This window comes from Panthera tigris, chromosome D1 (assembly GCF_018350195.1).
Source record: "Panthera tigris isolate Pti1 chromosome D1, P.tigris_Pti1_mat1.1, whole genome shotgun sequence".
NCBI lineage: Eukaryota > Metazoa > Chordata > Mammalia > Carnivora > Felidae > Panthera > Panthera tigris.
The window spans coordinates 18283660-18310994 of record NC_056669.1 but is presented as its reverse complement, the minus strand read 5'-3'; the positions used below and the strand labels follow the sequence as shown (position 1 = coordinate 18310994).

General features: G+C 39.1%; 1 protein-coding gene across 2 annotated transcripts in view; it reads right to left on the bottom strand.

The window, feature by feature from the left end:
* Positions 1–27335, bottom strand: part of LOC102958854 (tubulin-specific chaperone cofactor E-like protein) — a 161043-nt gene that overhangs the window by 119946 nt on the left and 13762 nt on the right. For both annotated transcript variants that reach the window (XM_042957902.1, XM_042957904.1), the window contains exons 2-7: positions 24469–24576; positions 12907–13056; positions 11071–11210; positions 4723–4904; positions 3166–3422; positions 438–564 (exon numbers count right to left, since the gene is read on the bottom strand). In XM_042957902.1, coding sequence (XP_042813836.1) covers positions 438–564; positions 3166–3422; positions 4723–4904; positions 11071–11210; positions 12907–13039 — 839 coding nt within the window. In that variant the 5' untranslated portion in view covers positions 13040–13056; positions 24469–24576. The remainder of the gene's footprint in view (positions 1–437; positions 565–3165; positions 3423–4722; positions 4905–11070; positions 11211–12906; positions 13057–24468; positions 24577–27335) is intronic.

Sequence of the window (27335 nt, the reverse complement as noted above, 5' to 3'; positions counted from 1 at the left end):
AGGAGAAAACACAGATGCTGCTCTCTTAAGTTTCATAGAACTGAAACCGTCCAATTTTTAGGTATTTACGCTTTAAATGACACTATGTTAACAGAGAAAATAAATACAACTAAAATAGAACTCATTCCCTGTTATACCTACTTTTTCTCCATAATCCAAAACAGGGCTTCAAATATTGTTAAGTATTAAAAAGTGTAAAAATAGAATAGATTTGTGAGGGAACGTTTCAGTGCTCTTGGCAGGCCAATTACTTTTCACATTTTTCTCATCACACCGTGTTCTCTTTCTTCTGGGATTTGGAGCTACAGACGCAGCCCCTTCAAGTGCTGTCTGTTCAAGAGACAGGGAAACGTATGGTGCACTCCCCCTCATTAGTGCACCATCCCTTTAATGAAACAAGGCCCGAGAGAAGCAAGGAGAGTCATCAGACAACAGACCTGGCTATTACCAATTTCCTCCGCTCCTCGGTGGTATAGGGCTGCAGAAGAGGAATTCCTAATAATCTCACTTCTTCAAGTTTGGGGAATGAATTTAGTTTGTCAATGTCTTCCCAGGACTGCAAACCTGATTTGAGAAATATATCATTTAAGTAAATCCAGAAAAGCACACAAAAAAGATTAACATAGAAAAAACTGCTTCAATTAATTTCTGAAATGTTAAAAATGATCGTAAACTAGTTAGAGATCCTGAAAATCTTCTTACATGCAATGACAGAACAGAATACAGTCGAACACCATAAAAACTTCCCTAGAGCCGCTCCTCTCCCTATGATCCCAGTGGTCAAGGAGAAGAGAGCTTCATTCTCCAACATCCTACTAAGGTACTGATTGTCCACCCAAATGGCCTTGTAAAGAGGGTCACCGCCGGTTTCTATAAGCACGATGTATGCCATGATTACATTAAAAGGGGGACGTGGTCAACGTTTTCACCAGATACAGACTCACAGAACATAACTACTGATCAGAGTTAATACTGTCAAACTCACATTTTTACCTAACAAATTCTAAAATGGGGCAAGTTCAATAGAGCCAGAAAATAAATAATATCTTTCTTACATACTGCCCTCATTTTGGGGACAGGGAAAACAGATTTTAAAAGCAAAACAAACAAAAGCAAAAACAGACAACTTGAACCATTGGGTCATGAGAACATGCAATAAATTAAGATTACTTAGTGCTAAAAGAAAAGTCTTCCTATGGCCCGTGAGCAAATATATCATCCAAGTCAATAGTTGGCACTTCCAGGAAAAATATGCCTGTAATAATGAACGTGGTCAATTTTATAACAGGCTCAGTCTATTTCAGAGAACAACATAGCCCCTTCCTCTCTCCATCAACCTGAAGCAAGGGTAAGCAGAGGAGTGATATATGAGGGCTCTGGTGTATACTGTCCCAAGCCACCACTGTTCTCTTCCCTTCAGTTGTGTCATAAGCAGCTTCCTTATGCAAAACACTGGTTTTTAAAACCTCATTCCCACTTCCATGGCATGACTTCCATGGCAAATTAAGCTGTGTGTTTTTTCAATTGTAGATTAGAGTTGTTTTTAGCTACATAGGTTTTAAGAAATGGGCCGAAAGACAATGTCAAGAGAATGAGAAGAAAAGTCACCGACTGGAAGAAGAGATTGGTTAAAAACACATCTGATAAAGGATTGTTGTCCAAAATACACAAAGAACTCTTAAAACTCAACAGTAAGGAAATAAACAACCTGAACTAAAAAATGAGCAAATGACCCAGACAGACACCTCCCCAAGATGGCAAATAAGCATAGGAAAAGATGCTCGACATCATAGGTCATTACAGAATTGCAAATTAAAACAAGATTCCACCACACACACCTAGAATGGCCGAAATCCAACACATCCACAGCACATAATGCTGACAAAGATGAGGAGCGACAGCAAGTCTCATTCGTGGCCAGTGGCACGCCAAGTGGGGCGGCCACTTTGGAAGGCAGCAGGCAGTGTCTCATAAAACTACACATATTCTCACTGTATGATCCAGCAACCGCGCGCCTTGGCATTTACCCAGATGAAATGAAAACTTACTGTCCACACAAAACCCCGCACACATAGGTTTACAGCGGCTTTATTAATAAGTGCCAAAACTTCGAGGCAACCAAGATGTCCTTCAGCTTGTGAATGGATAAACAAACTGTGGCAGAGCCACACAAAAAGTTACTCAGCGCTGAAAAGAAATGAGCTATCAAGCCATGAGAAGATATAGAGGACACTTAAAGCGTATTATGAAGTGAAAGAAGCTTATCTGAAAAGGCCACATACTGTATGAGTCCAACTATATGACATTCTGGAAAAGGCAAAACTACGGAGACAGTAAAAAGGTCTCTGCTGTTTGCCAGGGATTGGGCGTATGGAGAGACGAACAGGCAGAACCCAGTGGATTGTTAGGGCAGTGAAACTTTTATGTATGATACTATAGTGACAGATACATGTCATTCCACGTTTGTCCCAAGCACAGAACACCAAGAGTGAGCCCTCATGTGAGATAGGGACTTTGGGTGATGATGTGAAAATGTACGCTCGATTAACAGATGTATCACTTTGGTGCTGGAATGTTGAGAGTGGGGAGGTTGTGCGGGGGGGGGGGGGGGGGTGCAGAGTATGTGGGAACTCAGTACTTCTGCTCAATTCTGCTATGAATTTAAAACTGCTCTAAAACATAAAATTTATTAGTTAAAAAAAAATAGGCTAAAAATACTCATTTCTGGGAGACACAGAATCAAATGGCAGCAAACTGGCTATCAATCCTATCTAATACTATGTAACTACCATACCATACTAGAAGAGAAAAGTAAGCACTTACAGGGTACGGTAGGTTGAAATTCCTTAACCTGAATCCAGGCAAAATGGGCTAGTTTGTCATTCCTTGTACTCTGACCCTGCCTTTTACTGTCCAACTCATCAATCTGTCTCACTCCTTTCATGGTATGACCTCTTCAGCATATAAAACATAAACAGCTAATAAGATGCTATGCCACTTGGTATTTATCATTTACGAACACGGACGCCCTAAATTTAGCTAATCAACCGGCACCTGCATGTCACTCTTGAAAACGCATCCTACAAGGAGGCAGAGCCGTGACTGAAAGAAATACACGATCATTGATCTCATGTGTAAGCTCAGATCAATTTGCATGTACCTCACCTGATTTATGGAGGCTGATGGATCGTAGATTAGGAAACAACCGGGCCAGTGAATCATCAGGCTCCTCAATAGCATTCAAATGATTGTTCGCCAGGACGAGAGTATCCAGTGAAGGAAACATAACTCCTAACTTTCGTATTTCAGTCCAGTCTTGGAGGTTATTGTCTGTTATATGTAGTAGCTTAAGAGAATGACAGCAAATAGAAGGACAAGACACTGTTTCATAGTCGTTAAGGCACAGGAAGAGCTCCTCCAAACTGCAGAGAAAAAAGGAAAAATTTCATTGTTGAAAGCAGATATGTTTCTACTTTGCACCTACTTTCATCTATTCGATAAATAAATAAGTGCCTACTGTGTGTGAGGCTCTGGTAGGTATTGCGGGGAAGACATAAAGATGTCTTTCTAAAGCTTAAAATATAGCTGGAGACACAGAACCCAAAACACATAAAACAGCAGAGAATGATATAACCCAGGATGATAACCCACTAAATTAATTTTGTGCTTAAATAACTAAATGCTAAATAAGGCAGTACTCACTCTAAGATAGCAGTTCACATAGGAGTGGAATTGAAATTGTAGTTAGAATAGTCAGGGAAGACTGCATGGCCTTGAAGGAAGGGCAGACTTGCAAAAGTTGAGAGGAGATAAGAGGAAAATCCCAGAAACAATGTGAACGCAATGTGTGGAAACAGAAATATTAACTATCATTTACTAAGTTCCTACCCTGAGCCAGGCCCTGTTCCAAGTGCTTTATTTCTGCCAGGTAGATACAGTTACACCCATTTTACAGACAAGGAAATGGAGTTCATTCGCTTCTCAACGGTCATATGGCCAGTAGGGGGAAGCAGGCTCTCCAAGCTCACTCTCTGCCACGCCAGGGGCTGTGTGAAGTGAGTGGCAACCAGTCTCATTAGAGGGATGGTGAGAAACTCAGATGGAATAAATGGGGTGAGACCAGACTCAAAAGGCTTTGATAAGTTCCATATTTAGACAAAGAAACTACAGTTTCACATATTTCTTTAAGCTGCTTCCTTTGAATACTCGTGTGTTTATTCAAAGCTACATACAAACAAATGTAAGAAAGCATTTCTAAACTGACAAACAAAAGCATAATTTCTTGTTTAAATGATCGAAAAGAGTTCCATTTTCCCATCGGGCCAGCGAGGCACTTAATCATCTGAGTGTTAATATATTTTATAGATCGTATGATTTTTTTTTTCGTCCCAAAGAAAAGCGCTGACGCAAAATTCTGAAATCAGGTAATCAGAAGATTAAAATGGAGAAAGGGTGGGTTGATCTAGAAATGATAAGTGCTTCTCAGGGATATTTTCTCGCCAAAGGATGACATATCTTATGTCTCGGTGCTACTCAACACTAAACAAGTATTCCAAAGAAAATGCTACTAAATTACCCTCCTTCTAAGTACTTCATTTTTCTGACTTCGTTCTCCATCCAATCTGCTGTTCTAGTGTTTCTGAGATGGGAGATCAGCAGTGATTCTGTGTACTAAGAAAGATGGCAACACAGCCCCCTCTCCATCATGCTCTCTGAGCTTACTCGGGTAACTCCTGCAGTATCGTGTGGACCGTCTCCCAAGAAGCTTTGCTGTTGTTGAGGACAAGTTTGCGAACCCCAGAGAAGGACCCAGCACATGTTCTTTCTAAAACCGACAAATTCAGAGGGTTGGAACTCAGGTTTAGAAACTCCAACTGGGGAACATTTGACACAATTTTACTGACCTGGGGAGAAAAAAAGAAATGCGTATCAGGCAGCAATCAGAGTTTTTAAATCGCAATCATGCTCATAAAGCTTAAGTGAGTGGGGCTCCAGGCAAAAGGCCATTCACATTAGGGAGTCCTGTTAGTGACGATACCTACAGAGGGGCGTAAGTAATTTCAACAAATCTTGGCAAAGAATTTAATCTTTCTATGAAAGAGTGACATAATTGGAAATTAATGGTACAAAAGAAAGACTTTACACGTTGCCTTTGGCAAGGTTTTTGATTCTGTTCTGTATGATATTCTCTTTGATAAATGGAGAAAAGATAATTTTGATGACGTTTTAGGCTGCAAGTTTCTAGAGACCTGAGACTGGGTCACGTAATTCTCTTTGACTTTCTCCTTCCTTTTGTCCTCAGTACAATATTAAGGCTAATTAAAGATTTACTGAAGAACACACGGTAACAGCTCAGGTGTTCAAAACTGACATAACCACAGTCACTTAGAAACAGTTTCAACTTGGGGTGCCTGGGCAGCTCAGTCAGTTGGGCGTCTGACTTCCGCTGAGGTCATGATCTTGTGGTTCATGAGATCAAGCCCCGAGCCAGGCTCTGTGCTAACAGCTCAGAGCCTGGAGCCGGCTTTGGATTCTGTGTCTCACTCTCTCTCTGCCCCTCCTCCACTCATGCTCTATGTCTCAAAAATAAATAAAACATTAAAAAAAAAATTTTTTTTAAAGAAACAGTTTCAATTTGGCTCAAAGATGACCAAATTGGGGGCACCTGGGTGGCTCAGTCGGTTGAGTGTCTGACTTCAGCTCAGGTCATGATCCTGTGGTTTCACGATCTCGCGGTTTGTGAGTTCAAGCCCCACATGGGGCTGTCTGCTGTCAGGGCAGAGCCCACTTCAGCTCCTCTGTCCCTCTCTCTCTGCCCCTCCCCCACTTGGCTCTCTCTCAAAAGAATAAGATAAAAGAAGATGACCAAACTTTATATACACTCAAAAACAAAAAGCATCCATAACAAAAGAGGAAACATGATCATCAATTTAACGATTTAGCTAGAAACTTGGTAGGAAAGAAGATTTTTTTTAAAAAAGGAAATCAGCATTACTCACCTTAACTATTACCTCTACATGGTACTAGTCTCTTTTCATAAAGCTTATTTCACTGAATTCTCAAAACAACTTGCAAGATAAACTATTTTCATTTTAACAAATGAAGAAAGTCAGGCTCAGGAATGTTAAATAATTTGACTAAGGTCTCAGCATCACAAGAACCCAATCTAGGATTTAAAAATCAGAGCCATGGTTCTTCCAACATACCACAACTAGATTATAAATACAACCAGAAAAAAAGAACGAGCTTAAACAAGTATGAAGTAAATGTTCAAAGCCCAGTAAATGTAGTAAGCATCAAATAGGAAATGTGGTGATTAAACGTTATGAGAAATAGGACTGTTTTCAGAGTCAAAAAAAGCTAGGTTCAAACCAGGTTCCAACACTTCCTAGCTGTGTGGTCTGACAAGTTACTTTCCCTCCCCAACTCTCCACTTCCTCATTTGTAACTTAGAGACAATAGGACCCACCTGTTTCACAGGACTGTTGGTGGGAATAAATGAGATCCAGTGTAAAGCACTGAACCCAGTGTAGAAACTTACTTCCTTACCTATTCCCCAATAGGATGTAAATTCCATGAAAGCAGGGGATAGTTCACTACTGCACAGTGGGCACTTAATGTTTGCTGAATAAATTAATGGCACAACATCATTCAATAAATGTAACTATTCCTAACATAGTAAGTATAGTATGAACCAATCTGTCAACCCTGGCTGTATGTTATATCGTATGGAATATCCTAGAAAGATAAAATTGGACTATAATAATTCAAGCAGGAAAAAATAATATATGTTACAAATAATAATATTCTTTAAAAGGTTAAGGCTAAAAAGGATTTGGGGTAACCTTACACTAATGATAAGATTTTTGAAAATATATTAATTACACAGGCAAATGTACTTCTAAAAATGTCCTACAAACAAACATTCAGCGAGTTTCTAGGGCAGTATACTGACTTACCTTTTTTAAACTCTAAAAAAAAAAAAAAAAGACTCCTTTAGTTAGAGTGATACAGCTGACCTTTGAACAACGCAGAGGTTAGGGGCACCAACATCCCACAAAGTTGAAAATCTGCCTACAAGTTTTGACTCCCCTGAAACTTTATTGATAGCCTACTGTTGACAGGAAGCCTTAATGATAATGTAAACAGTCAATTAACTTACCTGTATGTTGTATTATGGACTGTATTCTTACAATAAAGTGAGCTAGAGAAAATATGTTTTTGTTTCATTTTGTTGTTTTAGTAATATGTGTTTTGTTTTCATATAGAGAAATATAAAGAAAACTAAAAAAGGCCCCAATTCAACAGCCCGGTAATCCTTAATGAAGTCAAAACAGAACAGTAACAAAATGTTCACAGTTATGAAATTTGAACAGAACAAATTCTTGCGATTCTTCCCAGAAAAAAAAAAATGCATGCATATTCCAACATATACACTTACATCTGTAGATATTTTAAGAATTTTTACAAAAGAGATCCTCTCTTTTACACCTGACCTTTTTTTCTTCTCTTTTTCTTTTTTCTATATGTTTCAAGTTTTTATTTAAATCCTAGTTAGTTAACATATAGTGTAATATTAGTTTCGGGAGAAGAATTTAGTGATTCGTCACTTTCAGACGCCAGCCAGTGCTCATCACAAGTGCCCTCCTTAGTACCCATCATTCATTTAGCCCATCCTCCACCCACCCAGAGAAAATGTTATTAAGAAAACCGTAAGGAAGAGAAAATATATTTACAGTACTGTCCTGCAAGAAGCCTGCATGTAAGTGGACCCACACAGTTCAAACCTGCGTTGTTCGTGTGCCGAAACATGGAGTGAACTTACACGACCTTCTAGGTCTCTACAGTTCTATGATTTAATAGAGGAGCCTCTACTCTGCTTGTAAAAATGAAGAAACGAAACTTTTGAGAAAAATGGGGAAAGGGTTGTAAGATAACAATCTGTAACTTATACCCAAGCTATTCTCTGCCTCACCTGAGGGGCTAATTCCTCCCTCCTCTCAACTACTTGGGTTAATTTCTCCTATAAAATGGTTTTGATAAGAAAGGGAGGAAAAAGGAGATGCCTTGGGAAATTCAAGTCAAAAGCTAAAAAATGCATCTTTTTTCACACACAGATGCCCAATTTTCAAAGGATGGAGACAAATCTTTGCCTCCCCTCACAGTATTACACTTCTCACTCATATTTATCTTTGTCCCTGAATATACATACAGTAGCCAGTAGTTTAAACTACAAAAGAAGTTACTTATAACATTAGTCACCATTCAAAACACGAAAAGAACAAACTATCTTATTTGGTCCCACATTGCTATATCAAAAACTGGCCAAAATAAACTCACTTAATGGCCAGGGATGAATTTATCGTTTTGGTGATCAGGTACACAGGTTGTAAGGAGGTCGAAATGTAATGTCTTAAAACTGTGACCTATGAGGCATTTGTAGCCTGGCAGAGTTTAATCTATCCTAAAAATCAATATTCTTCTGCTGTCAGTGTTTCTCCCATCTCTGTGCTCTCTGATAGATATTCTAGAAGATTGGCATCAACTACAGTTAAAGCAAAGGACAAAATATAAAGGAATGATGAAAACAAAAATAAATTGGAAAACGGAAACCCAAACGGTAGCAGCAACAAAAGACTTATTTGAAAACTGCCTGGATATAGACTTATAGAGGACACGTAAGAATATGCATACAGAGCACAAATGAACATATGACCCTCTGGCCATACATGTTAATGGATGGAAAATATTTAGTGTAGACCTTTCTCTAAGCAGAGAAAAGGCTGAACTGCCTAGTGTAAACTCTGTGTTCTGATCCACACTGACATAGATTGTTCTTCCGAGGCACCAGCTCGATCACTGTTAAACTGTTCTCACCACTTGGCAAAAGCTTAGCTTATGTACGTGGTCAAAGCACAAAACCTTTGTGAAATTTTACACTCCCAAAGAAACACATTTAAGGGAATCAGCCTGCGAACATAGGATGTGAAATGATTCAGAGGAAAATGTGGTCTAACTTGTCACCCGTGCAGGTTAAAAACTCTCCCTGGAGGTTCAGCAGCAGACCACTGTGGGAATCCGGGAGATGGAGAGGGGTGAAGCAGGCAGTTCTTGTTGCCTCTGTGCAGCGTGGACACAGCATGCATGTCAACTAAGCATCTCAAAGGACCAAGAAGACAAAGACTGTAATTTGTTGAACAGTGAACTATACTAGTTGTTTAGATAAATGAATTAGTAAATAAATCCATGTACAAATAGAGATTATTTCTTGGAACACAAATCTGCATATATATTAACAAGTCACTTAAAAATCAAAGGACATGCATCTCAAAGAATTTGGTAAACATCTTAATAAAAATAGGAAATGTAACCAGAAGCACAGTTATCAGAGTAAACAAGACAATGAAACAGACAAATAATAAGAAAAGCTGAAGACAACTAGGTCACCGACAGGTTTTTCTTAAACAAAAAAGCTGTCTTGGAATCTGTATGGCATTTAATACCCACAAAGCACCTCAATGATCAGTTTTATCGGCAGCCCGGTCTTAGAGGTGAGCAAAGCAAAACACCAAAGGATTAAGTGAGCTTCTTAAGATCGCAGGAAAAGTTGGAGCAAGAGGTCTTGATCAATCCTTAAGATACAATCATTTGTTCATTAATGCATTCAACGAACATTTGAATACCTAGTATGACACTCTGGGTGCTGATGATAATAGAGACAAAAATCTCGACTTTTAATAAGCTCAGGGTCCAGCAGGAAAACTATCAAGTATACAAGTGACTGTACTACATCGTGATAAATAATCACATGTAACAACATAGCAGCATGATACAGGTGCTGGGATAATCTACTTCTGCCTGAATGAGAGCCGGGGAAAGTTTCATAGAGGAATAGTGACTTGGGCCAAGATACATGGGAAGGAAGACGCCAGGGAGACAAGGAAAAACAGCAGTGGACTGAGAATGAATAAAAGCAAGGAAGCTTTTCATGTCAAGAGTTTATCATGAGCTGCAAGAAAAAGCATATGGCTAAAGATGGAGATAAAGCTCTAAAAGTAGCCAAGGGCCATATGGTGGAAGGCTACATTTAGAGAGTTCAGATCTTAGCAACTAAAGGACTTTAAGCAGGAGAGTGTCATAATCTTATTCCATTTATTAAAAGGAGTCTGGTTGCACTATAGAAGACAGCTTACGGGAAGCCGGAAAATCCATCAGGAAACTTTCTCCACAGTTTAAGCAAGAAAGAAGATCCTAAATTAAGGCAGGAGAATGAATGAAGTAGGAAGAACTATTTTTCCCTAATTCTTTTTTATTTTTTTGTTGGAGAGGGAGAGAGAGAGAGACAGAGAGAGAGAGGGAACCTTAAGCAGACTCCACGCTCAGCACTAAGCCTGACATAGGGCTCAATCCCATCACCCTGGGACCGTGACCTGAGCCGAAATCAAGAGTCAGATGCTCAACTGAGCCACCCAGGCACCCCTTCTTCCCTAATTCTTAACAGTAGCTTCCACGAGTTAATTTTATCATCAGGTAGGCAATGTTATGTTGTTAATACTTTTATTTGTGTAGTTGGTTTGACTTACTCTGAGGTCAAAAGACATCGGGTCTGTCAAATCACCTATGAGACTTAATAGAATAAGGAAAAGTTTTAAAATATTCGTTTTAGAAAAGTTCTTAAAATTTGGAGTAAATTTCAGTAGTAAAAATTAATATTTTTACAATCTTAGTTTTGAGCTCAAGCAATTTTTATGTGAATTTATAGTAATAAATGGTGAACGAGTGGTACAATGAACACAGGATGTGTAAACTAGTGAAACAGTAGAAATGCCAATGCATTGTTGGCAGTCTACACCTCTGCAGCCTTATTAACCTCTAGATGCCTGGAAGAAAGTTCCCTGGTGCTTTTCACATTAATGAAAAATTAGCAGTAACAATGTTAATTGAAAAGAAAAAAACCAACAGAACAGCTGAAGTAGTCAGTTATTTATCTTGAGACACAGAGACAAGAATCTCCAGTGAGAACCAGAATTCAGTAGAATTCACCAAAATGCAGCAATATAAAAACTTTACCTCATGCCAGTCTTCGAGTTTGTTGTCAGAAAGATCTAGTTCCGACACATGAGCACAGAAGGCAGCAATTTCTTTTTCATCTCCTGCACATGTTATTCCACAGCTGTTCAACACCAGTACACTTGGGAGGTTGAGGCGATCTGAATCGGGGCCGGGGGGGGGGGGGTGGGGAACACAACACGTTCTAAATCAGCCTGATTCTTGTCTACATACATTCAGCCCCCAGGAATCAAAACCAAACAGCACAAAATTACACGAGGACCTGGAAAATACGGAATATGATGGGATCAAAGGGTACTGAATTTAATGGGAAACAGTCAAATATGGACCAGGAGGAGAATAAAAGTACTGGACTAGTACAACCCACAGAGTCTTGCAGGCTTCCCCCCATGGCAGGATTGCTGATCTCAACCACAAACAACACGGCTATCATCCTTGCTATGATCTTATCATCTGAACACTAGAAACTGTGATTCATCTGGACTACCACTGCCTTCTAACTGGCCTCAATTCTTTCTTTTTAAAAATTTAGTTCAAAAGTATCATTCTGGATAGCTCTTTTCTCTCTGTCTGATGTGTATTTCCACCAATTGCTGCCCTCGAAAATTATTTCAAACCATTAGTTAGTCTACTGTGAAATCACTCCTATTTTCAAATTCCTATCATTGAGGAAATCCTCCTCACTTAAGTGGATTCATTAAAAATCTACGTCTCTTTCTCTCATACTTCTCTGTCAATCATTTCTGTTTCATATCCATGTAGAATGTGTCCTTTATGAAAATTAGACATTTAAAAATACATCATTGTAATGGGAGAAAGTATTGCAGGGTCTTAAACTATTTAATGAATTTGGTCCAACTACTGCCTGGTTCAAAAATACGTGTCAATAAAACCATGCTTCTTGCCCTAGGAAAAAGGACAGACATGAGAATTCAGCCACTCTTTCCCTATCTGGTATGAAATAAGGACTCACAAAGGAAATATTTGATTCATGGAGGCCTCAAATCATATAATTTTTCAACTCAGCACTTTCCAGTATCAAATTTTTCAGCATGGAAATGAAGCTTGAAAAAAAATGACTAAGTAAGAAAGCCACCTCTTTCTGCCATTCCAATTTATATGGAGTGATAAGACAGTTGTATTGAGGAACACAGGAACTAAAACACTGTCAATATTGATCTCCCACACTCACCAAGAACTACATCCAAGAGCTGTTCAATACGCATGAGCCTAACATGTAAGCGAGAGACACATCTTGCACATTTCTAAATGCTGTAGATCTCTGCTCACACCATACCCCCTCTCCTAGATCTATGTCTTTATCTCCTCCCTAACCGAATTCTACATTCTTAAAGAGTCCGTTCAAGTCTCATAGCTTTGAACCCTTTCCTGATCATATTTATTAACTCTCTCCTAAATTTCTTTCCCAATCACTGTGCCAATCATTTGGCTCAACGTGAACTGCACATAACTGTGTTAGATGCTTGTAAATGTGAGTATCTTGTAATCCAATTAGGTTGTAAGGTCACTGAGGGCACAGGCCAGTCTTGGACTATCTCACATCCTCTGAAGTTCCTCGTCAGAACACATATTTGAAACATCACCACTCAGATATTGTTTGCGCCTTATGAGCGCAAGTAAGCCAGCTTCCGGCCAGTCTGTAGGAAAAGAGATCCTTCTGGGTTTTTCAAAAAACTGAAGTCCTAACAAGAAAGAAAGACTATGCAACTCGAATTCCAAAATAAAGGAAATAACTTACAAACAAGGCAATATCTGGTTTGATGTCCTAAGTACTAAGCTCCAGTAAATAAATGTTTTAGGTCACGTCTATCTTACCTTTCATAGGAGAGCCCTGAGGTGTGGCTGGGACGTGGACTCCCATCCCAGGACCACGACGGTAAGGAAAGTTTTCAGGACTATATTTTTCACATAATACTTGCATAAAACTCCTTCCACTAGGTTGATCCATCTTCCTTTCCTAAAATTCTACAAGAAACCAAGAAATCATCCAAGTTACTCATTTAGCATATAAGAAATTTGTATCGCAAACCAATTATTTAGAATGCACCAGCCCAGGCAGTACAGACATATGAGACACGGTCAACGCTCCCAGGAATATACACTGTGGTGAGACCTTACGATATAGGGAGGCTACATATGTAGACAAATGACAGCAATGCAGTCCAGTATATGATAACTGCAATCCAGAATAACAGTGCCACAAGATGTTGATGAGGAGACAGTCATTTCCAGCCAACGGTAATAGAAAGACTTTGGGCTGGAACATGGGGTTTATGTGGTAAGTTAGAGGAAAAAGGACTAAAAAGAAAGGTATAGACTCAACATCAGATTAAAGACTTTAGATGAATCCGTTGATATTTATCCCTCAAAATCCATTCTCCTCTTCTTCTACCCTAAAAGAATTTTTAACTGTATACATCGGACTTAGGGATGAGTATAGGACTAGGTTCTAGTTGACGGGATAGAAATGGTCTATGGCAGATAGCCAGAGTAATGCCTTTGCCTCCTTCCTGGTCTCTGGCTCAATTCTATTGCCTAGAAAACAAATAGCACCTTGCACTATGGGCCCCAAAAACACACCCTGAGGAAGGAAAGTCCCTGAGGACTTCATGGAACTGGGCTGCCATAATGGTGCTGGATTGCATACCTCTGGAAATTTCTGTGAAAGATATATAACTTCTGTTTTATTTAAGCCAGTGTTCAGTTTTTCAATTACTTACAGATGGACCTAATCCTAACTAATACAGAATGTCGTTTCTTTTGGTTTTGAGTTTGGGTAGTGTCTTCAGTGTCTAACCTCAGCTTAGGGCCCAAATTACAGTAACTCTAGCATCCTCTCAGTACTCACGCAGAGCTTAAAACAGGTAATGTTAAAAATATGCTAGGGGCCCCTAGGTGGCTCATTCAGTTGAGTGTTTGACTCTTGATTTTGGCTCTGGTCATGAACCCAGGGTCATGGCATTGAGCCCTGAGTTGGGCTCCGTGCTGAACATGGAGCCTGCTTGAGAGTCTCTTTCTCTCTCCCTCTGCCCCTCCCATGCTCGTGCCCTCTCTCTAAAATAAATAAATAAACAACCAAACAAAACAAAGTAAAATGCTAACTTCTGACAGCCTGCTAACCCATTATCTTGAGGGGCTGGCCTATGAGCTATATTGAATATAAATCAAAATGTAGGCAACTAATTGACCTCCATAGTTCCAACTATCAGATGCTAAGCTTTTTACTAAAATAATCATAAAAAGGAAGGTGAGTTAAGAGTACTCTAAGAAGGGATAACATGTAAAAAGGTATAGCAATCAGAATGCACAACGGCCTAACAGAAAATAGCATAAGGAGTAACTAATCAGGAACCTCAGAGGAGATCGTATGTACTACATTAAGAAGCTGGACTTTATCCTGTAGAAAACAAGAAGAAACTAACAGGTTTTAAGAACGGGAATACAACAATTAAAATTTGTAGGAAGCTCTTTTTGGCAATCAAGTAGCTGATGAATAAGAGGAAATACATATCAAAGGCAGGGAGAAGAGCTAGAAGGATACCACAAAAATATAGGAGAGACCTCAGGCAAGGAAAATAAAAGCAAAAATAGATTATTGGGACTACATCAAAATAAAAAGCTTTTGCACAGCAAAGGAAACCATCCACAGAACAAGAGGCAACCTACTAGACAGGAAAAGATATTTATAAATGATGTATCTGATAAGGGATTAATATTCAAAACGTATAAAGAACTTATCCAACTCAACACTAAAAAAAAAAACCAATTAAGATACGGGCAGAGGACCTGAATAGACACTTTTCCAAAGAAGATGTACAGATCGCCGATTGGCCCATGAAAAGCTCAAGCATCACTAATCATCAGGAAAATGCAAATCAGAACCACAATGAGGTAACACCTCACATCAGTCAGAATGGCTGCTATCAGAAAGACAAGAAACGAGTGTTGGAAGAGGATGTGGAGTAAAGGGAACCCTCATGCACTACCGGTGGGAATGTAAATTGGTGCAACCACTGTGAAAAACAGTATTGAGGTTCCCCCCAAAGTTCAAAATAGAGATACCATATAATCAGTTTTTCCACTACTGAGTATTTATCCAAAGAAAGTGAAAACACTAACTCGAAAAGGTATATGCACCCCTATGTTCACCGCAGCATTACTTACAATAGCTAAGATATGGAAGCAATCCAAGTGCCCACAGACAGATGAATAGATAAAGATGTGGTATGTGTGTATGTATGTATACAGACATACATACATACAATGGAATATTACTCAGCCTTAAAAAAGAACGAGATCTTGCCATCTGGGACAACATGGATGAACCTAGAGGGCATTATGCTAAATGAAATGAGCCAGAGAGAGAAAAACAAATACCATATGATTTCACTTATATATGGAATTTAAAAAACAAAACAAACAAAAAGACAGACCTTTAAATACAAAGAAAAACTGATGGTTGACAGAGGGGAGACAGGTTGGGAGATGGGCAAAATAGATAAAAAGGGGGATGCGCCTGGACGGCTCAGTCAGTTAAGCGTCTGACTTTGGCTCAGGTCATGATCTCGCAGCTTGTGAGTTCGAGGCCCACGTGGGATTCTGTGCTGACAGCTCAGATCCTGGAGCCTGCTTCGGATTCTGTGTCTCCCTCTCTCTCTGCCCCTCCCCAGCTCACATTCTCTCTCTCAAAAATAAACATTAAAAAAAATATATATATAAAGGATTAAGAAATACAAACTTTCAGTTATTAAAAAAAAGTCATGGATAGGGAATACACTCAACAATATTATAATAATGTTGTATGGTGACAATGCTGACTACATTTATTGTGGCAAGTATTGAGTGATGTACAGGACTGTTGCATCAATATGCTGCACACCTGGAACTAATATAACACTGTGTGCTAGTTACACCTCAATAAAAAATAAAGTGCGATGTTCTTAAAATGTTAAAAACAAAACAAAACAAACAAAAAAACAAAACCAGGAGAGAGATGACAAGGGCCTGACCTAATACAGTGTTAGTATAAAGAGAAAGCTGGGGCAGATTCAAGGTCAATTTAGAAAAGCAAGCTTTTCAGTCCAGTCTCCAAGTTAAAAAAAAAAATATATATATATATACACATATATATGTACGTATATATATGTATATATATATATATATATATATGTACGTATATATATATATGTATGTATACGTATATATGTTAAAGCAAGCTTTTCAGGAATTATAGGGGCTGAGAAGAAGATAGAGTCAAGACTGATCCCCAGGTTTCTAGCACAGGTAACCAGGTGACTGATGATACCATTAAGTAAAAAGAAAATATGAAGAGATTTCGTTCTGCAGAAGAAAATGATGAAATCCACTTTATCCACTTCCAGTCTGAGGCATCTGTGGGCTATCCAAGGAAACAGTCTGCAGTTGGGTGAGAAATGTGAGCTAGAGATGAAGATTTCTACATCATCAGGATACAGGCAATATTTCTAAGAACAGCAGGACAATCGAACTCTCAGGGACGCTGCTGTTTAAAGGACAGGCAGAGGGAGCAGAGTCATGAAGGAATGGAACAACCACAGAGTAGAGCGTACAGTCAACATTTTGAGGAGTTTTTAAAAAAAAATTTTTTTTAATGTTTATTTATTTTTGGCAGAGAGAGAGACAGAGCGTGAGCAGGGGAGGGGCAGACAAAGAGGGAGACACAGAATCCGAAGCAGGCTCCAGGCTCCGAGCTGTCAGCAAAGAGCCCGACGCAGGGCTCAAACCCACAGACTGTGAGATCATGACCTGAGCCGAAGTCAGATGCTCAACCGACTGAGCCACCCAGGCGCCCCAACATTTTGAGAAGTTTTAATTAGAAGGGCAGAAGGGCAGTTGACAAGAAGGGGAGGATGAAATGGGCTGATAAATTAGGCAGGAACAGGACAGAGTAGAGAATTGGGGGCAACTGTCAAGATTTTTCCTCTTAAAATAGAAGAGGGATGAACATATGATTATAGATTACAGAGAAGCAGCAAGTAAAGCTGAAGAGGCTGGAAATGACTACTTGTATATGGTCCTAAAAGAAACCAGCAGGTATGAGCATTAAAAAACTTCTCAGAAGGCTGTGTGATATGTGCCAGATAATGCTCCAAACTATTTGTCATTGGAAGTGACATATTTACTTCACTATGTTACACTGGTTTACTTTTGCTTATATGGTTTAATTATGCTGAGTGGTAGGTATTTTCCCATGTGACTATACTAACTCCACCATTACAGTATAAAGGGGAACACCACAGGGTCATTTTATTTCTCCAATATTAATTCCCAGCATCTGGCACAGTGCCCTATACAGAACTCAATAAATGTTGTGGAGTCCAAAAACCACTAGCCTCCGGTGTGCCAAGCAGGAGGAGCAGAGAATTCAGGATGGGGAGTAGATGTAAGCCCCACTCAGTACTACCACTTAATAGTTTTGTGTCATCCGGCAAGACATTATTTCTCTAGGACTCAAATGTGTTTGTCTGTAAGATACAATAGGAACATCTAGACTAATGGGCTTCAGGGCTGCTATAGAGCTCTAAAATATACAAATGCATTATTGGGACTACAGGGCTGTTGTAAAGCTCTAAAATATACACACGTTATTAATTACATATTACAGGAAGTTGTAGTATGGTAGAAAGCACATGAACATAGAAAACTCAGGCTTGATCATTTACTAGCTGGGTAGAACATAAACTAGCTATGTAACCTCTCTCTACTTTAATTTTCTCACCTATAGATGGGCTAAAATGTTCCTCTCAGGTTTGTAATAAGAATTTGAAAAAAAAAAAAAACATGAATATAAAAGTGGTCTTTCAAGTTGGCCCATTCCCTAAATTACTACCAGGGCCAAGTCTACTGTACTTTGTAAAATCAACTCACAAATGCCTAGAACACAGAGTAGATACTCACTAAGCACATGGCCATCTACTGAACAAAAGTTTCATTTATCAAGGTCTAGACTATGAAGTACATTTCACAATGAGGATATCACACGACATCTTGAAAATTCAGGACTGCCCTCTGTCAGGATCCTCATTCGTGAGCTTAAAGACAGAACCTGTTAGTACAAGGCAGTTTGTTCTTTCCATCCACACGGAGTGATAAATGCTGCTGTCCTCCATCTCAGTGCTGATGGTTGTCACAAAACTGAAGTGTATGTGTTCATCAAAGACTTCAGGAATCTTCAGGTGGAAGGTTCTTTTACAGTGTAAACTTATCACCAACAGCAGACAACACAGGGCAGGTGCTATGCCACTAGGGACAGACACCACGGTTCTTATCAAAGACTGGTCTCAAGCAGAATGCCAACAGAATTTTTGGAAGTGTTTAACAAAAGTCAAAGAGGTTACATTGTTATCTTCTATATACTTAGCAGTTCAATGGGGCGTCAGGATGATTCAGTTGGGTGTCTGACTCTTAATTTCAGCTCAGGTCTTGATCTTATCTCACTGTCAGTGAGTTACTTAGTGAGTTCAAGCCCCACATCAGGCTCTGTGCTGACAGCATGGAGCCTGCTTGGGATTCTCTCTCTCCGTCTTTCTCTCTGCCCCTCCCCTGCTCACACACACTCTCTCTCTCAAAAATAAATAAACATTTTTTTTTAAAAAGAATAAAAAGTGTGTAGGGAGGGTGCTCAACTCACTGTGTCAAAATAATGTTCACCAAGTTTAAACAGCATCTTTAAACTGGAAGCTTTAGAACCACTTAAACTCAAGCCAATTCAGGGGCAATAATCTAATACACAACTTAAATACAGGCAAACTGAGGGATGGCAACACTAGAGGCATACTCACATTGAAATAAGTCCTAGTGAGCCAGCAATCACGGGAACTTAACAAGTTATTCCTCATGGCCCCATGCTGTAAAAACTCTTCCAAATAGTCTAGAGGTTTGTTTCATATTCTTTTTTCCCTAAAGACTTAAAAGCAATGCCAGGCGCCTTCATTGGTCATTTTCCAGGATACTCTATTGGAACAGCCTTCCAGGAACGTAGATAGCGTACACATGGATACATGGGCTTTGAATTAGAACATTAAGATTGCAAAATGGATCAGTAACATAAATCTACTCAAAATCTGTTGGGGCAGTTTTAGGAGGAACAGTAGGTGGGAAAGGAAAACTGAAAACCAAACAGTCTGAAAAATGAGGAAATACAGGATGGAAAAAGATCTTTAACTGGAGCCTTTTAAAAGGTTTTGGTGGGGGGGGGGGCTGGAGGGGGTAATCTATGACTTTCTGGAAAGAACAGGTGTCAAATTACATCTCACTACCTCTGTAGTTGGCAGAGTTCTAATGCATTTGTAAAAGTATTCTGAATTGGTTCTGAAAGCCAGGGAGCCAGGAATCTTGGGTGATGTTGGTTCCATTACCAAGTTGTGGAGTGTGCCTGTGAAAATCTCAACTGCTTTGTGCCTCAAATCTGAACCATAATGTGCTCTTGTAAAAGTGCTTGGAGAAAGTCAGGATGAAGTGCAAATTGGAGGATAAAGTGCTCAGTACATTTTTGCCAAATAGATTAGTATAAGAAAAGAATGTCCAGTCACCTAAAACTCCTCATCACTGTCAAACCATTCACACTTTATGTTCCCAGCAAAGGGTCAGGTCAAAGTCGGTATGAAACTCAACACAACTGAAAACAGAACACTTCTGACCACTAACACTGGAAGATACACAAGACAAATCTTTACACCGGTACGCAAGATCAATATGTACTTCACAAAAATACTTTATGGTGGAGTACCATACTTCATAAAGTGTGAATGCCAATACCACTAGCCTCACTCACAACTTCAAAAAAAAAAAAAAAAAAATCCAGAGGGAGGAAATGAAGAATAAGGGTGGAAAGGAGATTCGCTTTTTCACTGCACCCATTTGAACCACCTGAGCTCACTGCATGCATACATCATCTTTTCCTTTCATATACTGTGTTATCTTTTTGAAACATAAACATTTTTAAGTGACCTATCTGGGAATGAGCTAATAATCTGCCAAATGGCTTTTTAATTCCTCATTGTTATCAACTGCCTGTGAAAAAAGTTCCAAACTGGAATTTGGAATTCCATGTGAAATATAGAATATTAATAATAATTTTTAAAGGAATTAGGGAAGGAGGAAGAAAAGAGAAATAGAATGGTGGCCAAAAGGAAATAAATACTTTTGTAAAACAGCAACTGGCAAAGAAAAAGAAAGAATGAAACCCACCTGAGCCGCAGAACGAGGCTAAACGAGGGGAGGGTAAGACGGAGCCAGAGTACACAGGCTCCCCAGGGCCTTAACAAAGGTGAAGCAAAAGTCCACCGTGACATGTACAGAGGGGTTGGAAGAATAGGCCTGCAGGGTCACTTCCTTTGCTAGCCAAGTTAAATGGGTTAATAAAAGTTAACTAAATATTTTATACAAATTACCCAAGCTGTATCAAAACTACTGTGACTTTGGAACCACAAGGGCTCCAGGAGGCAGAGCTTACAAAGCCGTAAGCCCAGGGATGCTCTGGGAGCTCTGGGCTTCCCAGGCACCTGTCCCTGTGGAGACGACCAAAAAGAGAGGTGCTTCCTGAAGCAGGAAGGTGCTTCGTGTGCAGGATGCACATTACTGCAAGGGTAAATGGTTGGGAACAGATTCACAGTTGTTGTTTTTAATGTTTACTTATTTTTGAGAGAGAGAGAGAGAGAGAGAGAGAGAGAGAGAGAGAGAGAGACAGAGTGTGAGCAGGGAAGGGGCAGAGAGAGAGGGAGACACAGAATCCGAAGCCGGCTCCAGGCTCTGAGCTGTCAGCACAGAGACCGACGTGGGGCTCAAACTCAGGAACCGTGAGATCATGATCTGAGGCGAAATCGGATGCTTAACGACTGAGCCACCCAGGTGCCCCCAGATTCACAGTTCTAAAAAATAAATCATAATAATTCAAAATATGCATTAATTTAGGATGAGCCTAAATATCAAGGAAGATTTTTCATAGCATTAAACTAATGGAGAAGAGGGAAACACTCCTAGGTAGTTTTAAATTATTTTCAGCCATCTGACATGGGACCGACTTAGGTACAGCTAACCCAACTTATCTATTCATCGGAGAAGGGCAGCAAAACCACACTCTAAAAGCTACCTGCTGGTATTTTGTTACCAAATACTTGAAAACAAAACTTAAACTAAACATTTTGGGAGAGGCTCTACCAATTCACTTTTAGTTTCCTTTGGTCAGATGACACTTTGTTCCCTTCATCTTTCTGCACTTAGGTGCCTATTTCCCTTACAAGACAATCTGAGAATAAGAATCTCTTTATCACTTGTTTAATAAAATTGGGGACAACAAATATACTTAGTTTTCTCTGCTCTTTTTTTGCACTTTATCAAGTGGTTCCCATTAGGCTTATTTGCCCATTCGTTCGTTCATGAAATGTGTGCCCTCACAAAGCTTACAGCCTCATTTAGTTTCATTCAACAAAGATGAACAAAAAACAAAAAATAAAAAAATCCTGAAAACAGAAACAAAGATGAACCAGACACCAGATCTATGTCAAATGCTGGACTAAACGCTGAAAGAAAGTGAGAATGAGTAAAATCCAAACTCTGCCCTCAGAGCATCCACAATCTAGAAGGAAATTCACAGAGATAACACAAACGTGAAATAAGCCACACAGAAATAGTGAATTCAAACAGAAGTGATTCACTTTCGGAAGCATGATCAAGGAGGCTGAAGGTAAATCGTGAGCCATTTTGAAAGACAATGAAGACTAGGTTAACAGGATGGAGAAGAGTATTCCAGGCACAGGAAACAGAATGTGAACAGGCACAAAAGACATGAAACATGGCTATGAAGTGATACTGCTAAAACAGAAAAGACATGTGGGGAGAGCAGGTGAGGCAGGAGGCTTGACTGCAGGCGGGGGACAATGGTTAGCTCATGACTGACCTTGCTCAGGTCAGCCTCCTCTTATATGGATAAAAGAAAACTTGATAGATCACTGCGAATACAAGAGGTGAAAAATGATGAGAATTTTTTAATCCTTAAAGGACTGGGCAATTAGGAGTTTGTTACCTTAAGGGAAGCAGTTTCAGTACAGGGAGGGCATAGAAACCATAGCACAGGGAATGAAGGAAATAAGTGAAGACTGAGTATAGACCATGCCTTTGAGAAGCTCAAATGAAAGCAGAAAAGATAGGACAGTTGATGAAGAAACACCAAGTGTTCAGAAAGAAAAGTTTTAGATCTTGGTCTTTCTTAAAAAGGACAAAAGAGAAATGTGTAGGCTGAATTTGGGGGTGAGGCAGGTGGAGGAGGTTAACAACATACCAACAAAACAAGTCTAAAGAGGAAAAGCTCTTGAATAGCTTCAAAGAACCTCTTAGGATTACTAGCTTTCTCAATTTTTACAAGTTTATTTTTTATTGTTTGTTTGTTTGTTTTTAAAAAGAGCAGGGGAGGGGCAGAGAGAGAGCAAGAAGGAGCAGAGGAGGAGAGAGACAGACAGAGAGAGAGAGACAGACAGAAAATCTTAAGCAGGCTCCACGCCCAGCTCAGAGATTGATGCAGGGCTGGATCTTACAACCGTGAGGTTATGACCTGAGCCGAAATCAAGAGTCGGACGCTTAACTAAGCCACGCAGACACCAGTGTTTATTTGTTTATTAAAGCCCATTTAACTTCTGCTTTGTGGATTCCTAACACCATCACCAGAAAGCTTCCTTTTTAGAAAAACCCCCACTATACCCAAATCTTGCCAGATTCTCAGACATTTCAGGTACCTGGGACTTTACTTTGTTTTCTAAATCTCTCTCATCTTCAGCATAAATGTACCCCAATAAAACATAATTACTCTGTGGGATATATTTTTCCCTCTAGGAATGATTAAATTAATGAATGGATGAAGGTCTATTAATAAGCTTCTTTCTAAATAATTGTTTTTTAAAAATGTAAGTGATAGATATTCCAAATTTTTAAAAATTTCCAGTTGAAAATCAGTGAGAGACCTGTAATCCCATGTAGTTTCCATGTAGATGTAGTTTCTTGTTTTATTACGTAAGCTAGCATGTAAATAGGTGTTATCAAAAGCTATTGATATCGGAAGCACATCATATCATATTAGAGCCACAGCCAGAGCAGGAAGCTGTGGTCAACAGATGTAGCAAGTAGGTTAAGCCTGAGGATGCACCTAACAGTGTGTATTTTTTCTGGGCCATTTTCCCATGCTATGGAGATACATAACTTTTTAACGAAATTAAATTACTTTTAGGTAGTTGCGCAACCTGCCTTTTTGCTAAATAGCTCATGAAAAACTTTCTATACCAATAAATACATATCTACATAATAATCATTTTTCAGGTTTGTAAAGTATTCCATTAAACAATCTTTTGCCACTGAAGTCATGAATGACAGCTATCTTGCCCGTAAAAACACTTCAGGGACATTGTCCAAGGCAATACAATTAAGCTAGACAGTCTCATCCTGTATGGCAGATCTAATTTCATTTATCATAAAGTATGCATACCTGTAATTTTATCTCACTTAACCTCCTCTGACCATTATGTACTATACCTTAGTGGATGCCTTCTTGGGATGAAAAGTAAGGAAAATAAGCTAATTAAAGTTTCAGAATGAGTCTGTAGAATTATAGTTCACCAATTCATAAATTTACTCTAAGCATTCCAAGTGCAAAACTTGACCGCGGCTGATAAATCCATTATCATAATACACCATGCCACAGTTTCACAGCCTACTAAGAACCACCCTGTTTCTCAGTCTCTCAACTGCACACTAAACTACACCCAAGTGTAATAATGTGGCATATCAACTTTTTGGTAGAAGATTAAAAAAAAAAAAAAAATCCAACACTGCCAAATGAAATGTGAATTCAGACTCCTGGTCAGTCCTTGGGTTATGCTTTTAGTGGGGCACTGCTTCCCCTTCACGTACCACATCACTTTGCTTCACCTTAAGAACATGACAGACCTTAAAATATCTAACCCAAATTCTTTACTTCACTATAGTCGTGACGCCAAAGATGTCTAAAACTGTGACTCCGTGTTACCAGTGAGTACAGCTTCAGAGCTGTCTATGTTGTCTATGAAAGAAATATATTGTATATGAGGCATGTTTAATGTTGGACAAAAAGTCCGTTTTCTCATCTACAGCCACACAGTAGCAAACAGGACTGCCCCTCCTGGGCATGGTCTACTGGACATAAACACAGCACTTGACAGGTCTTATCTAAATGCTCTAGCCCAAGAATTTTACGATTTTGATGAAAAAGTAGTTAAAAAAAATTAAGAACATACCGCTATTAAAAAAAAATAAAATGCAAACATACATACACACATACATAAAAAGAAAACACTGCTATTTAGACTTAAGTACCTCTTTATGTGAAAATATTTCTAAGCACTTCTTCCTTGATTTGCAGTTTCTTACTGTCCAGAAATGTTGGCTTAAGCCAGTTGTCTATATCCTATGAAATCATGCATTCTGAAATTTACCAAAAAAAAAAAAAAAATCACTTTCCGCAATTACAATAACAGTGAAAAAAGCTCAACATTCACTATATCCTTTACTTCAATGGCTTCCAAGGAGAGTTCCACTCTTACTCCCCATCTCAACCCCTTCACAAACAAATTTGCATCCAACCCTACCTTTCCATATGGCAAGATTCCATTTGGGAAAATCTCAAAGCTTTAATGTCTCACTCACTCAAAATTCAGGAGGTAGATACATTTGCTCTTGAGTCAATGTTCTCCAAAAGCCAAGTCTCCCCACACCGAGATTAACAATCTTTTAAAGGCTAGTAATTTCCATAACCACCCTCTGAAATAGACAAACTGACACTTATCTCTGTTTACAGGACACGAAACTGAGCTGACTTGCTTGAGTTTCCACGGCCCAACCAGCATGCTAAGTCATACTTTCGGTACCCCACCCCTAATCTGTTGAGTCATGCTATCTTTACTCAAAAAAAAAAAAAAAAAAAAAAAAAAAAAAAAGGTATATTTCACGTCAACAGTATATGACACCATGCACAAATCATAGAAACACAACTTATTAAAATAATCGAAAACGATCATAGCCAAAACATGCCTTGTAACCACATCAGGGGAACTGAACCACAAAACTAAGCAGCAGGGCTAGTCTCGTCACCAAAGGGGCAAAAATTATTTTTAACTTCTCCTTCCCACCAAAAAGCAATGGATATTAGTCTCTTGAACAGAGTAGTTTTCATCAGAAGAAAATCACATATGCATGCTATCTTTCAACTGTGAATACACAAGTTTAAGGTCATTACTCAACTGAATACAGAAGAGATTACCCCCATTATCTCTCCTCCTGAACACTTACAAAAGCTATTAACTTAAAGCAAGGCCTCACTAGGAACAAACTACTAGTACATCACTCTGCAAGCAGCCTTACAGCAGAATTTACACACCATTCCAGCACATAACCAGGGATTGCCAGGATGTTAAACAGCAGCTACACAGAAAAGTTGCAAAGTTTCCAGATCACTAGCCTCTTCCACATTTAGTGCTATGGTGGTTTGCCCAGTGGTAGGTAACATGTGCTGTTTCTAAAAACCAAACTGCCTGGAGGTAAATCAGAACTGACTCTACTGCTCTGTGTGACTGTGGGCAAGTTACTTTGGTTCTCGAGTCTCCATTGCCTCATCCATAAAAAAGAGTAACAGAGAGCCCCCAGCTCCCAGCTCATACGGTTGCTAAAGAATGGAGACAATATGGGTAATAAGTGTTTCGCACAGTGCCTGGCACCTAGAAAGCACTTAATAAATATCCATTTACTATAGTTTCTACTGCCACCGCTATTACTACTCCCATCACCACCCAGGGAGCATGGTAGCATTAATGTACAGCTGGGGGGACTTACTTGTAACTTTGTTAAATAGATTTGATCTAACTGTTTTTGGTCCCAGGACCATGCCAATTAATGCCAATTAGTGACTCAGGCAATAAAAATGTCTGACACTTCTAATGTCATTCCTCCTTAACTGGAAGGTCTTTCCCCTTCTTCTCGGTCTAAATTTTATGTATTCTTCAATATCTTGCTCAGAATAAACTTCACAGATACCTCCTGCCATAATGGTCCTTTTCCTTTGAGCTGAGCTCAGGGTATCTTCTGCCTAAAATTTTCAGCGGGCGATTAATCAGTCACATGTTAGCATGGTATCATTTTTGTCCTACATGCCATTATTATTTAACTTTGGCCCAGTAATGTGATTTTCATGTGTTTATGTCTCATGGCCTTCGATTGTATAGCTCTTGAGGGTAAGGACCATATCATAATGTTTCTTTGTATCTATCAAGGACTGGACCTTTACACATAATCGGCACTCTATAAATGTGCTAATCAATGAGTTTTCTAATCACTTTTGATTGTGGATATCAAATGTATTTTACAAAACAAAAAAAAAGCAGTTTTATTAATAAACTCTGAGACCAGAGTCCTTGTGAACAAAAATGTTTCATAGCTACTGAAACGCATAATTATGTCTACCTCTCCATGGAGATTCCAAAAATAAGAGATGAAATGATACAGCAATGAATCAGGAGCAGTCAGAAATATTTGCTACCTAGCACAAGTTAAATTCTCCTGCAAAAACTATAGTCACAACAAATTTAATACTGATTTTAGTATCCATATTAATACTTCACATTTTATATGCAAAAGCTAGTGATTTATGCCATACTTGAGAACAGGCACTGTTTAGTAACGAAAGATGAATATATGTGCCTTTCTGGTGAGAATGTAAAATGGTATAGCTGCTGCGGAAAACAGTATGGCAGTTCCTCAAAACATTAAACTTATAATTTACCATATGACCCAGCAATCCTACTTGTGGATACATAAAAAAAGGACTGGAAGCTTGGACTTGAAAAGATATTTGTGTATCAGTGTTCATAGCAGCATTATTCACAATAGCCGAAAGATGGAAATGACCCCAATATCCGTGGATGGATGAATGGATAAGCAAGATGTGGTGTGTATACAGATAATGAAATATTACTCAGCTTTGAAAAGCTTTGAAATTCTGACACGTGCTACAACATGGGTGAACTCTGAAGACATAATGTGAAGTGAAAGAAACCAGATATAAAAGGACACATACCATATGATTACACTTACATGAGGGATCTATAGTAGCCAAATTCACAGAGAAAGAAAGTAGAATGATGGTCACCAGGGACTGGGGAGAGCGAAGCATGAGGATTCCTGATTCATGG